This window comes from Alosa sapidissima, chromosome 4, assembly GCF_018492685.1.
Source record: "Alosa sapidissima isolate fAloSap1 chromosome 4, fAloSap1.pri, whole genome shotgun sequence".
Taxonomy (NCBI): Eukaryota; Metazoa; Chordata; class Actinopteri; order Clupeiformes; family Clupeidae; genus Alosa; species Alosa sapidissima.
In genome coordinates, this window is record NC_055960.1 from 9,321,816 (window position 1) to 9,333,989 (window position 12,174).

A 12,174-nucleotide genomic window follows, 5' to 3' on the forward strand; every position below is an offset into this window, starting at 1 on the left:
GCCCATCTCATGCTCTGGGAATGCTGAAGATGACATTTGACAGTGTTGAAGGCTGTGCTAACAGTGCTTACACAGCAATGTAGAAAACATTTTAGATGCCAGGACTAGGATAATGGTTTTTCCTCCTGGCAGGGTAACGTTGAATGTCTGCACTTGAAGACTATGATAAAAAGATAAGTAGAAAGAGCATGTGTAACTTGAGGGAGGAAGGGAGGGGGGAGAGAGAGGGAGAGAGAGAGAGAGAGAGAGAGAGAGAGAGCTGCTGGTCCATCTGTTGCAGCAGCTTTAAGGCCAGAAGAGGAGACAACTGGTTAAGCTGGTCCATTGGGAGTGCATTGGGATGAATATGAATGATCTAGCTGGGCTTGGGGTGGGGAAGGGAGGTGTGTGTTGGGGGGGGGGGGGGCTGTTCTGGGCTCAGTGGGCATCGAGCTGGTCTCCCTGTTGATTAAAGACAGCCATGACAGTGACCTTCCCGCCACCACCCCCATTACTTCATATGGCCTCCACTCACCAACCCCCCCCCCCCCCACACACACACACACACACACACACACACACACACACACACATACACACACACACACACAGAGCATCAATGGAGGACCTCAGCAGCGCATCTCCTTCCTTGGCTAGGGAAACTGTTGCTGTTGTTTGGTAGCGTGCTGTAAGCCAGGCTGTTAATCACACACTTGAGGATTCCTCGCCTGAAACGAACCGGGGTTTCTGAACTCTGCGGGCTGAGGACGTTCATTTGACGAATGTGCCGATGTGACCACATCGGATCTGTTTTTGCGTTTGCGTGAGAATAAATCAGTTTGTGTTTGTGAGCCACATGAAACCGACACACACACGCCGTAAATATATCCCGAGGCAAGATTGCGATATTTTGAGATGTGCTGCCAAATCTCTTTTAAGGCCTTTGTGGATTTACTTCTCATGGAGCTCTTTCTTGGCTCTAGTTTCTGTTTGAAGGGAGCGTCTAATGAATGGAAGCGGCTCGGCTCGGTTATTAAATGATCTCCGTATGATGGCAAGATGAGCAGGGGGGGGGAGGGGAGAGCTCAGACACTAATCCCGGCTGCTGATTCAGGCAGAGCCTCAGACAGACTTTGGGCCATTGGGACCAGGGTAAGCAAGAAGGCCTGGGGAAGCCATCACTGAAGAGCTATGGTTGTAGAAACCAGATATGTTTCCAGGGCCTCCCCTCCACGCGATCACGTGATGTCAGGATTTCAGGTGACGCTGCACGATTTTTCACGCCGGAGTCGTGGGAATGAAGATGACTATCTGTGGCAAAAGCTTTGAGCGATCCATTCAGGAAATAATGATCGAAAACTGGTGAGGATAGCGGTGGGATTGTGATCTAGGAGCCTTGCGGCAAATGTTGAGTTTCCCTTCCATTCGCAATGTTCTACCCAGCGACAACAGGATGTGGCAGGATTCTCAGCACCGATACGGATCGGTGTGGAAACGTCTGGTCAGAGGTGAAAAATCCACCGTCCATCCCGGCGTCGCTGGAACAACAGCAGCGCTCGCCCTCTGGGGAGCCATCAGGCGAGGGAACGCACACAGGTATGCGAGGCCTCACTTCCTGTCTGGCCCTGCCCAGCCGCTGGCGTCCCCGTGAGGGGCCAAAGAGCGAGAGGGACCTCGGAGAGCAGACTAGGTGGAGGCCCGCTAAGCCCGCATCTGAAATAATATTTCCTCAAGTGATAACCTCTGGGTAGAGCGCTGGGGCTGGAATTCGGTCCCGAGCTGATGTCTTTGGCAGGCCGTCGTGTGGGTTAGCGGCGGTGGCTTTTCTCCCGGAGCTGTAATGAAACTCCTGTCACGCTACAAGCACATCATGCGTTTCAGTGCAGTGAGCAATGTAGTGCGCAACTAGCGCTGTGGGTCAAATTTCTGACCGCTGTCCCCTCGTTGGTTTTGGTTATGAATTTTTCAATTGTAGCCGCCATAGCTAGCAAACTGGAACATGGCCCAGCGTCAAGCAGTGACGCACAAGCTGTGGCCTGAAATAGGGATGTCCGATGCACACAGAAGGGAAGGAGGATGGTGGGGGGACAGCAATTTGTGGTGACCAGTGTTTTCTTTCCTCCTGCTTGGGCTCTAACAAGCGATGCCATCCGACGCCCGCTCCCGCTAATTGGCATTTGCGTTTGGTTGGCTGCGTGGCACCAGAGTGGTGGTGGCGGGCCGATGCCAGGTCGCCACCGCCACCGTCGTTGTCACCGCCAGAGCCGTTTCTTTTGTCGCGCCGTGGCGCAGCAAGAGGGCATCTTAGTGACCGAGGGACTCCAACGCGGATGGGAAACAGCCGTGGAGAATCGCATGTCACTTCCCATCACCCGCTCGGCTTGCTGCGCTCTCGGGTCGCAGGCTGCCCATGAGGTTCCGTCCACGCATTCTAACTGGGCTTGGCCCAGGGCCCACTGATTAGTGGACATTGTAAAGCAATCGGGCCGACGAAAGCTTCGAGAATCCCTTTTTCCCCCCTTTAGTCCTTCATTCGTAAACTGTCCCCTTTTTTCGCGATACGGACTCGGATAGTGTACATAAAAACGGAGGCCAGTGTACATGAAATAGGTTTCTTGTTTTTGGTTTAATAATGAGGCTCTTTCTTGTCTTTTTTTCTTATTGTAAGATAAAGGAATCAAAAAATTAATTTGTTTTGTTTTGACGGAGAGTCATACACTTTTGTCTCTGCCACACAATGCTTGTAACGATTGGTTAATTGGTTCAACTCGGGCCGGCTTCCACTGCGCTCTCACAGCCCCTCTCTACGCTCACTTCCCCCTTCTCCCTTTCCTTTGAGGAAGCCCCCTCATGCATATTCAACAGGCCTGCTTAATATTCATGAGTGGGAGTATATAAGCCGTGCAGCGTGGCTGGCCCGGGCAGCTAGAGTGGAACAGAGACGCTCGTCTGAGGGAGGAGGAAAGTGAGTGAGAAGGGGACAGGCTGACCATCGTGGGAGCACACACACACGCACACATGCACACACACACACACACATACACACACACACACACACTCTCAACCGCTCCTGCTGGAGTGTGCCAGGCTTCAGGCTCCAAGTAAATCCTCCTCCTCCCCCCCCTGGAAGATAAACCCATTTGCTCAGGCAGAGCAGTGGGGAGTGCAGAGGAGTGGACAAGAGTGGAACGGGCTCAGGAGCGGACACATGTGAGCCAGCTCAGAGTGGACACAGACAACCCCTCTCTCTCTCTCCCTCTCTCTCTCTCTCTCTCCCTCTCTCTCTCCCTCTCTACCTCTGTGGTTCCCTCCTTCTCTCCATCACTCTTGACTGCCTTGCCTGAGGGAAGGACTGGATGCTGAGGGTTTGGTCACCATGGGATGCAGCCTCTGTACCCTCCAGAAGCCTGAGGAGCAATACAAACTACTCTATGAAGTCTGTCAGGTACGGTTGCTCGGCGTCGCTCGCGTGCCAGCTGTCCTGCCCGCGGGACTGACCTCGCTGTTTGGGAGGATAGAGCTTCTGTTTGTTCTGTGTTCTCATTACAGGCTGGCGTCCGAAAAGTGTCTCTCAGCCTTTGTTTTTCTTTCTCACATGTTTGAGGACCTCTTAGAGTCATGAGACTTGTGCACAGTGTGTCGTATTTTGGTGTGCAGTCTAAAGTGGTGTGTTAATGTCACCTGCTGAGGGGATTTTTGTTTTGTCTGCTATGGGGTTTTCGAAGTTGAAGAGAAGTGGAAGTGATTGTGTTGTTTGGCCAAACTCTGGAGGAGAGTTTGTGAAGAGCTTGTGGAAAGTTTGCTGGACATTTTTATGAAGTGTTTGTGAAGGTGCTTTGGGAATTCACGGAGCACTCTTGGAAGACTCCATGTCTGATGAAGAGAGCTGTTTTAGATTTGATGGAGTGGGAACGTTATTCACAGAGTGCCTCTGTTGTGGGCAGATCCTCATTGTCCACTAAATGCTGACTCTGCCTCTTTGGTCAGTCACCTCAATTTGACTTTTAGGTTTTTTAGACTTTTAGAACTTGAGGTTATTTTTAAGAAAGGGATCACACCCACATTTTGTGAAAGTTTTTATTGTTATTATTTAGTCTGGCTAAGCTCTTTACTATTGTGCTCTTCATGTGTCCCTCTACAAGCAGTTGTACTGATGTGAAATACTTTATTTTAAGTGCATGTAGTTAGATTATAAAGTATTCCATACATTTCAGCAAATTATTCCCAACTTCACTAGAGCGTAACTGTTTTGAATAATTATCAGGCTTTTACAGCAGGAAGTATTCAATTCCTTGTTGCCTTGTATCCCAATGATCCTGAATGCCCAGAGGCTAAGTGACATGATGAAATTAATCTGAGTTAGTGGGGATGCAAGTAGATGCCTTTCTTAAAATCTACCAGAGATGTCCTCTGATGAACCTTATGTCTTCTCTAGTTGTTTTCTAGAGCATATCTCTTGATGTACACATTTTGCGTTCACGTGTTGTGTTGTGTTGTGTTGTGTTGTGTTGTTTAGCAAGTGTATGTGTTTGTGTTTGTGTTGCTGTGTGGCAGAAGTTGTCCATACATATGCATGCATTTGTGTGTACTAGTATGACGTATCTTGACTTGGCATTAGTTCCCTACCATTCGTTTCATAATGACTGTTTGTTTTTACTGCCCCGTCTTAAGTGTTGACAGAAGGCACTGAAAGAGCAAGTGCCAGATGCCATTGTGCTTTATGTGAGTGGCCAGGAGGGGGAGCCTCTGGTGATTTGCCTCAGTCATTGTTTAACCATGTCCTCACCCTCTGTCTCTTGTTGATCCATCGCCGCAGCCTGTCTCTGTTATCTCCCGTAATCTGAATTGGATTTACAAACACCAGTGAGTGGATTGCGGCTCGTGTTTTAACAAGATTGCCGCCATCGTTTTAATCTGCCTTACACTACTGGAGCCCATCAGCCCGAGACGATCCAGCTTAAAAGAGAAGTGTTTGTGTGAATTTACATGCTGAAAGTGGACAGCATAACAACACCACATGCCATTTTCTTAACTTCAGTTAGAAAAACGGCCACTGGCCGCTGTGCATTGTGTCCACAGAGCAGCCAGGTGCGGGTGGGGGTCATTTTGGCTGAAGAGCGCGTGCTGGTCGCTGTCTGAATTAAGCCAAGCTAATGAGTGCTAGCAGCACTCATCCCCCTCATTACTGAGGGCCGGAGCTGTTCCTTCACATTAGCCCCCGCCATGACAGGCCCACTCTGGCCATTGTGTCGGCTCCTGCCGCCAGCCCTTTGATCACACAGGGGTGTGTTTTTAAGAGAAGACTAAAAGGGTTTGGGGCCAGTCGCTGTCACTGCCACTGAGGGCTGTATCAGTGGACGTCTATTTTGTAATGCTAAGCACTCTTTGATACTCTCTGTGTGTGTGTGTGTGTGTGTGTGTGGTGTGTGTGTGTGTGTGTGTGTGTGTGTGTGTGTGTGTGTGTGTTTGATACAGCATCATTAAGCAGGTGAATTGCACTAATCAGATGTCCTGTGTCCTTTAAAAGAAATGGAATAAAAAAAGAGGAGAATAAATGTCATGGGGTGAGGTTGGGGGTGGGGTGATGATGAACAGAGACAGACATCTCTTTGTCCAACTCTTCCGTTTACCACACTAGGACTGTCCTGCTGCCTGTCAATTATCTCTGATTGGCAGGCTGCGAGCTGACGGAACCCTGCTGACTGTCTAATGGCACTCTCTCTCTCTCTCTCTCTCTCTCTCTCCCTGGTTTGTCACTGCCAATTAATCCTACCGGTAGCAGTAGCAGCACTTGACCAGGCACAGGTTCAGATCAGCAGGAAAAGGCAGTCCAGCTTGTTTAACATGGATCCTCATTCGTCATCACAGATCAAACTCAGACGTGATCCTGCACCAACCTCTGATACCTGTGGCCAGGGAAAGAAAATAGCCCTCACTTGGGATTCACCTGATTCAGTTGCTCATGTCTGGACTGATAGAGAGGGAGAGAGAGAGAGAGAGTTCCCTTAAAGAAACACACACACACACACACACACACACACACACACACACACAGTGTATGTAGATAGGAGATTAGGTTGTATCTCAATGTGACATTGCCAAAATGAAAGATGAGCCGTGTGATTAAGCATGCTTAATAAAAGCAGTCCTCCCCCATGCTTTCTTGTGTTGAGGCAGTGGAACAGTGCGGCCATTCTGAGCGCTTGTCCAAGAGGCTGGGCCTGGGAGAGACAAGCTGTTATCTCCAGGTCATTAGCATGTACCTGAACTGCCTGGACAATGAGGGCCTTTGTGGTTCACACAGCCCAGAGGCCTATTAATGTAGGAAGATGAGCTCTGTCATTGTCCAGCAAACGCTTTTTTTTTTATTATTATTATTATTCATGGTGATTGATATAAGGGAGTGAGAGAGCAAGGGAGAGAGGGATGGAAGGAGGGAGGGAGAAGGAGATAGAGTGTGGGCCCTGGGCCACCACTGAGGTCATGCCCAATTAAAGTGCGGAGCTGGAGCTGTGTGGCGCCAGAGCTTAATCAACTGGCTGAGCGCTCATTTGAAGTGTGAAAGCGATCCAGCGCCTCTTTCTTTTCATAGCCCTACACTTTCCCATGTGTCGGGTAGACAGCCACACACACACACACACACACACACACACACACACACACACACCACCCACACCTCCACCATGCATGTGTCTACAGTGTTTGCAAGGTCACATGCCCACGCGAGAGGTCACATTAGCGTCTGCTGTGGTGCTCACGGCGCGTGGCACATCCACCCACGCTTGGCCCAAGGCAGTCTGGGATATTTTTGGGGGGGCGGTGTGGCCGCTTGCTCTGGGCAGGAGCGGAGTGTGTGTGTGTGTCTGGAGTGTGTGTCTGGTGGATGAAGCGAGGATTAGGGATTGGCCCTACTTCAAACACAGATAATGCAAGCAGATTTCTCTTCATTAGAGGGTCAGCCAGCTGATTTCACACACACTGATGTCTGTTTACCACCCTTTATTACTAACGCCACTCCATCTTACACACACACACGTACACACACACAGAGACTTTATCATGTTGGGTTTGGGTCAGTGTGGGATTTTTTTTATCTTGTGCCGATAACCCAACGCGATACCCTGGTAGCAATACTTTGAGAGTGGTCAGAATTTTCCACCCAATAAAAACGCGTCAAAGCAGAGGCATACATCATAAAGGACAGCTTAGGCAATTCCAAGCCCCTTTGTGATATGCTTAGGCAATGCTTCAGCCCCTCTAAATCCTCTAATGTTTGAAAATAGCCGTCCAGTTAGCGTCCATCGATTTCAATAAAGCAAGCCCTTCTAAAAGCCACTCGGAGGGGGGAAGCGTATTAGCAGGCGGGGTAAAGGCCGGGGGGCTGGAGAAGGGCCGTATTTTCCCCTCGGCTTGCCGTAATTAAATCCCAGAGAAGGCCCCGCTGTGCAAGCGCCTCGGCGTAAACTCCCCCGACCCACCTAACCAAGCGAGCATTAAAAAAAAAAAAAAAAAAAAAGGTCCGACTTCCAACTTCAAAGACAGGAAGGTATGCACCATACAGCGACAAGAAGCCCCTCAGGGTTGTTTTTTTCTCAAGGGGGTGGAAGGGGGCCTGTGTTGTAGAGAGCTGAAGGAAAGAGAAGGAGAAAGAGAGAGAGGGAGAGAGAGGGAGAGAATGAGGGAGAGAATGAGAGAGAGAGAGAATGAGAGAGGGAGAGAGAGAGGGAGAATGAGGGAGGGGGGAGAGAAAGAGAGCGAGAGAGAGGGAGAGAATGAGGGAGAGGGAGAGAGAGAGAATGAGGGAGGGAGAGAGAAAGAGAAAAAGGACGGGTTGTTTGACAGTGGCAGAGGACTTAATCTCTCTGTGAGTCCTCTCCCATAATGCCGCTGGCGCCGGCCTGTGTCTCTCTCTGCTTCATTAGAGCAGACCAGTGAAGTGACCACGCTGGCCAAGGACTCACTGGGGACGGTCACTGGCAGTCAACACCTCCCTCCCGCACTACTACACCTGGTGATGCAACCTGGTAGTTGATTACAGAGCAAAGTAAGACCAACAAACAACAGGAACCAAACAAGACAGCTGCACACTTCATAAGTTCCTGCGTTACTGCAGACAGGTGCTATTTTAATGTCCTCCCTCTGATTCCCTAAACTCTAACTCAGTCTACCAGGCTACTCCATAATTCACTCCATGTGTCTGTGTGTGTGTGTGTGTGTGTGTGTGTGTGTGTGTGTGTGTGTGTTTGTGTGTGTGTAGTACTGTATATGTAAATACATCAGTGACATCAGTTGGAGCTTGTCAGCTCAGTGAGGGGGGGGGGGTGTGTCGGTACTCATCTAACTGACAGACTCGCCGGCAGGGCGGAGCAGACCTGACAGACAGCCGGGACCCCCCCCGCACTCTGGCACTCTCGCCCCGGCTTCCTAATGAGGCTTGACAGAGGCGGGGTTGTAAAAACAAAGCTGTTTGCACGACGGGGGCGGGGGGTGGGGGGGGGGGGGGGGGTAGAGAAGAGAAGGGAAGGGAATGGGGCCCAAGGCAGCTCTCCCGGCTTAACAAGAGGCAGGTTGGTCCTGGTGGTGCGTCTGCACATCTGCTCAGCACCAGAGCAGGTGGTTAGCTGCCAACACCGCCAGGGAGCCTCCTCCAGCGCCCCCACCACCACCACCACCACCACCCTCCTCGTCTGCTCGCGTGACCGACACGGGGGTGGGGGGGGTAGAGTCACTACCCCACAAACAGACACAACATGACCGATGTATGTATTGTTTACACAGACACAGCGTGTTACATACTGTAAACACACCTAAATGGTTTAACTCACACACATGCAGTCTCTGTGCAGTTATAGGATTGATGAGGATGAGTGTACAAAACTAAAGTAAACTAAAGTGACATCATGACTTGAAAGGCCGCACGTTATTGGTATTCTCTCATGTTCCCTAAACACGAGACCTAGACATACCTGAGCCAATCATCTTGTGGCGATAGTGGTTTAGTTTTGATTTAGAATGATCAGTGCTTTCCCAAAATAGAGTAGCAATCGTATAGCCTGTGGCATCTGAGTCTTGTTAGATTAAAGGCCCACTTCCTTCCCTCGTTGCGGTTGTTTGTATAGTTGTCAGTGTTGAGAAAATTGTTCAGCTAATGAGTGGCAAACATATCAAAGAAAGGCTTTTATAGGTTTAGTGAAATTGCATACTAAATGTGCTTTTGTGAAAAGTCTTTTGTGAAGCTTCAGCAGTGACTGACTTGTCCCTCGATAGCTCTTAGGTGTTCCGAGAGGAGTTTTGCGTTTAAGTTTTGAGCTCAACAACCACAGCAATTTTAAACCTCATTTCCTTTCAGAGTGAAGCGCATTGTTGTGTTGCTAATATCTTGTGTTTTCCAGTAGACGTATCCATTAACCGCAATGCCAAAATGTCACAATGAAGACATTCATCTGGGGGGATAAAGATTCACTGCTCTCTCAGGAGGGTCCGCATGATTCCCTCCGCAAATGATGCGACAAGATGAACAGAGCGAATGGCCTGTGAACACGTGTTCCCTGTGAATGCCAGCCCATGTCCCCAGTGCCTCGGCTGGGCCATGAATAAAACATTCTCACTCACCCCCCATTGCAAATATAAGGGTCTTTAAGCACTTATTAAAGCGCACCAAGTCGCAGGGTCATTCAAATGCAGATGGCGGACAAGTCATTACTCCTCATTATCCTCCTGTGAGTCGAGGACCATGCATCGGTCAGAGATGGCCTCCGTTAACCCCCCCCCCCACACACACACACACACACACACACACACACACACACACACACACACACACACACACACAGCCCCACGGCACAGTGGGATCAGTTAATACAGAGAGTGAGGTGTGTGGGAGGGTGACCGGTGCGAGGGGAAGCATGACCGATGAGACGGGTGGTGAAATCCCCTGCTGGTCGCCCGGGGCTGACCAGTTGTGTCCGTCACTGTCGGGCTGTTGCTGGAGAGGGTCCTGGGGTAGTTGCTGTCCCCTGTGTCATATCAATCCACAGGTCTGACCGGACCTTCTGTGTCCAGCGATGGACGACATATTGAACACGCACTGTATGACACGTGCAGACACACACGCATACACACACACACACACACACACACACACCACACACAGCAGCTGTTGGCTCGGTGATCCCTCTCTTTTTTATTCAAATCATATCTCGGCGCATCTTCATGAAAGAGGCGAGGAGTCAGGAAAGGGCAGAAAAGGGAGAGAGAGGTGGAAGGACTGAGGAGTGGTCAAATGGTGGCATATAAAGTGGATGAGGAAGGACTGAGGAGTGGTCAAATGGTGGCATATAAAGTGGATGAGGAAGGACTGAGGAGTGGTCAAATGGTGGCATATAAAGTGGATGAGGAAGGACTGAGGAGTGGTCAAATGGTGGCATATAAAGTGGATGAGGAAGGACTGAGGAGTGGTCAAATGGTGGCATATAAAGTGAATGAGGAAGGACTGAGGAGTGGTCAAATGGTGGCATATAAAGTGGATGAGGAAGGACTGAGGAGTGGTCAAATGGTGGCATATAAAGTGGATGAGGAAGGACTGAGGAGTGGTCAAATGGTGGCATATAAAGTGGATGAGGAAGGACTGAGGAGTGGTCAAATGGTGGCATATAAAGTGAATGAGGAAGGACTGAGGAGTGGTCAAATGGTGGCATATAAAGTGGATGAGGAAGGACTGAGGAGTGGTCAAATGGTGGCATATAAAGTGGATGAGGAAGGACTGAGGAGTGGTCAAATGGTGGCATATAAAGTGGATGAGGAAGGACTGAGGAGTGGTCAAATGGTGGCATATAAAGTGGATGAGGAAGGACTGAGGAGTGGTCAAATGGTGGCATATAAAGTGGATGAGGAATGACTGAGGAGTGGTCAAATGGTGGCATATAAAGTGAATGAGGAAGGACTGAGGAGTGGTCAAATGGTGGCATATAAAGTGGATGAGGAAGGACTGAGGAGTGGTCAAATGGTGGCATATAAAGTGGATGAGGAAGGACTGAGGAGTGGTCAAATGGTGGCATATAAAGTGGATGAGGAAGGACTGAGGAGTGGTCAAATGGTGGCATATAAAGTGGATGAGGAAGGACTGAGGAGTGGTCAAATGGTGGCATATAAAGTGAATGAGGAAGGACTGAGGAGTGGTCAAATGGTGGCATATAAAGTGGACAAGGAAGAGAGACGTCATGCTGCGCCTGAAATAGAGTCACAGAGCCCCACACAGATAAGCCCTCTCAGCAGAGGCCATCCCCACTCGAGTGTCTGTCTGGCTCTGCTCGATGGGTGGACAGGATTGAGATGTCTTCATTGTTGAGGGCTGAGTGGCGCTGACAGCTAGCCTGTCTAGTCTGTCTGTCTCTCTCTCTCTTCCGCGTCTGTATCGGCACACTAATATTCTGATCTCTGCTCACGTGATCAACCCTCCCCAGGTGACTGAAGAGTCAAAAGAAAGTCAGAAAAAGAAAGTCAAAAAGCTGACTTAGCTGGCTAACTTTCATATCTATTTATATCCAAAGTGGGTCTGAAGTCTTTGTTTATTTTGATATCTGGTTAATGCATTTGCACATCTCTCGAACAACAGGACCCACTAGCTTTTTTCATAACCTAGTTATGAAGATGGTTAATTTTCTTTTCCTTTTTCTCAGCCTCACAACACTCCACTCAAGGGACGTCGAGCTTTAAACTGCTGCAGACTGAGCAGTCAAGCTGGCAAACAACATTGTCCATGTACTCATTAGAGTGTGGGAAAGCTGAGTTCTTTTTTAAGGAACTTGATGAACACCTGAAGGGCCTCTCATTAAGACAGACTGCACGTGAGCAGAGGAAAACGAGAGAGAGAGAGAGAGAGAGAGATAGGCAGGAGAGCAAAGCGAGACTAGCACGGTATTGATTGGCCGTGTCTAGCAGAACGGGGCCTCGCTTAAATAAGATTAAGTCGAGAGTAAACAGCGGCGTCTTTTCCAGGCGGTCGTGCTCAGCTGGCATTAGAGGCTCACTGTTTATGCCGTAATCCACGCTGAGACAACAACACGCGGCGGCATCCAGGGGCCTGCCTGTTTATTAGCCTGCCAAGGGGAGAGCCGTCTCTAGCCTCAACTCGGAAGAGGGCTTTCCCCTCCAAGACCCCCCCCCCGCAGAAGAATAGCGTAAAGACCTTCACAG

The 12,174-nt window shown here is 49.6% G+C and overlaps 1 protein-coding gene across 3 annotated transcripts in view; it reads left to right on the forward strand.

Moving 5' to 3' along the window:
- pdzrn3b (PDZ domain containing RING finger 3b) overlaps positions 1 to 12,174 on the forward strand; it is a 99,522-nt gene that overhangs the window by 72,002 nt on the left and 15,346 nt on the right. The window contains exon 1 of one of the 3 annotated variants that reach the window (XM_042089861.1): positions 1,740 to 3,424. The exons of the other annotated variants lie outside the window; for them this stretch is intronic. Coding sequence (XP_041945795.1) covers positions 3,356 to 3,424 — 69 coding nt within the window. The 5' untranslated portion in view covers positions 1,740 to 3,355. Of the gene's footprint in view, positions 1 to 1,739; positions 3,425 to 12,174 lie in introns of those variants that run through there. 3 annotated transcript variants of the gene reach the window in all.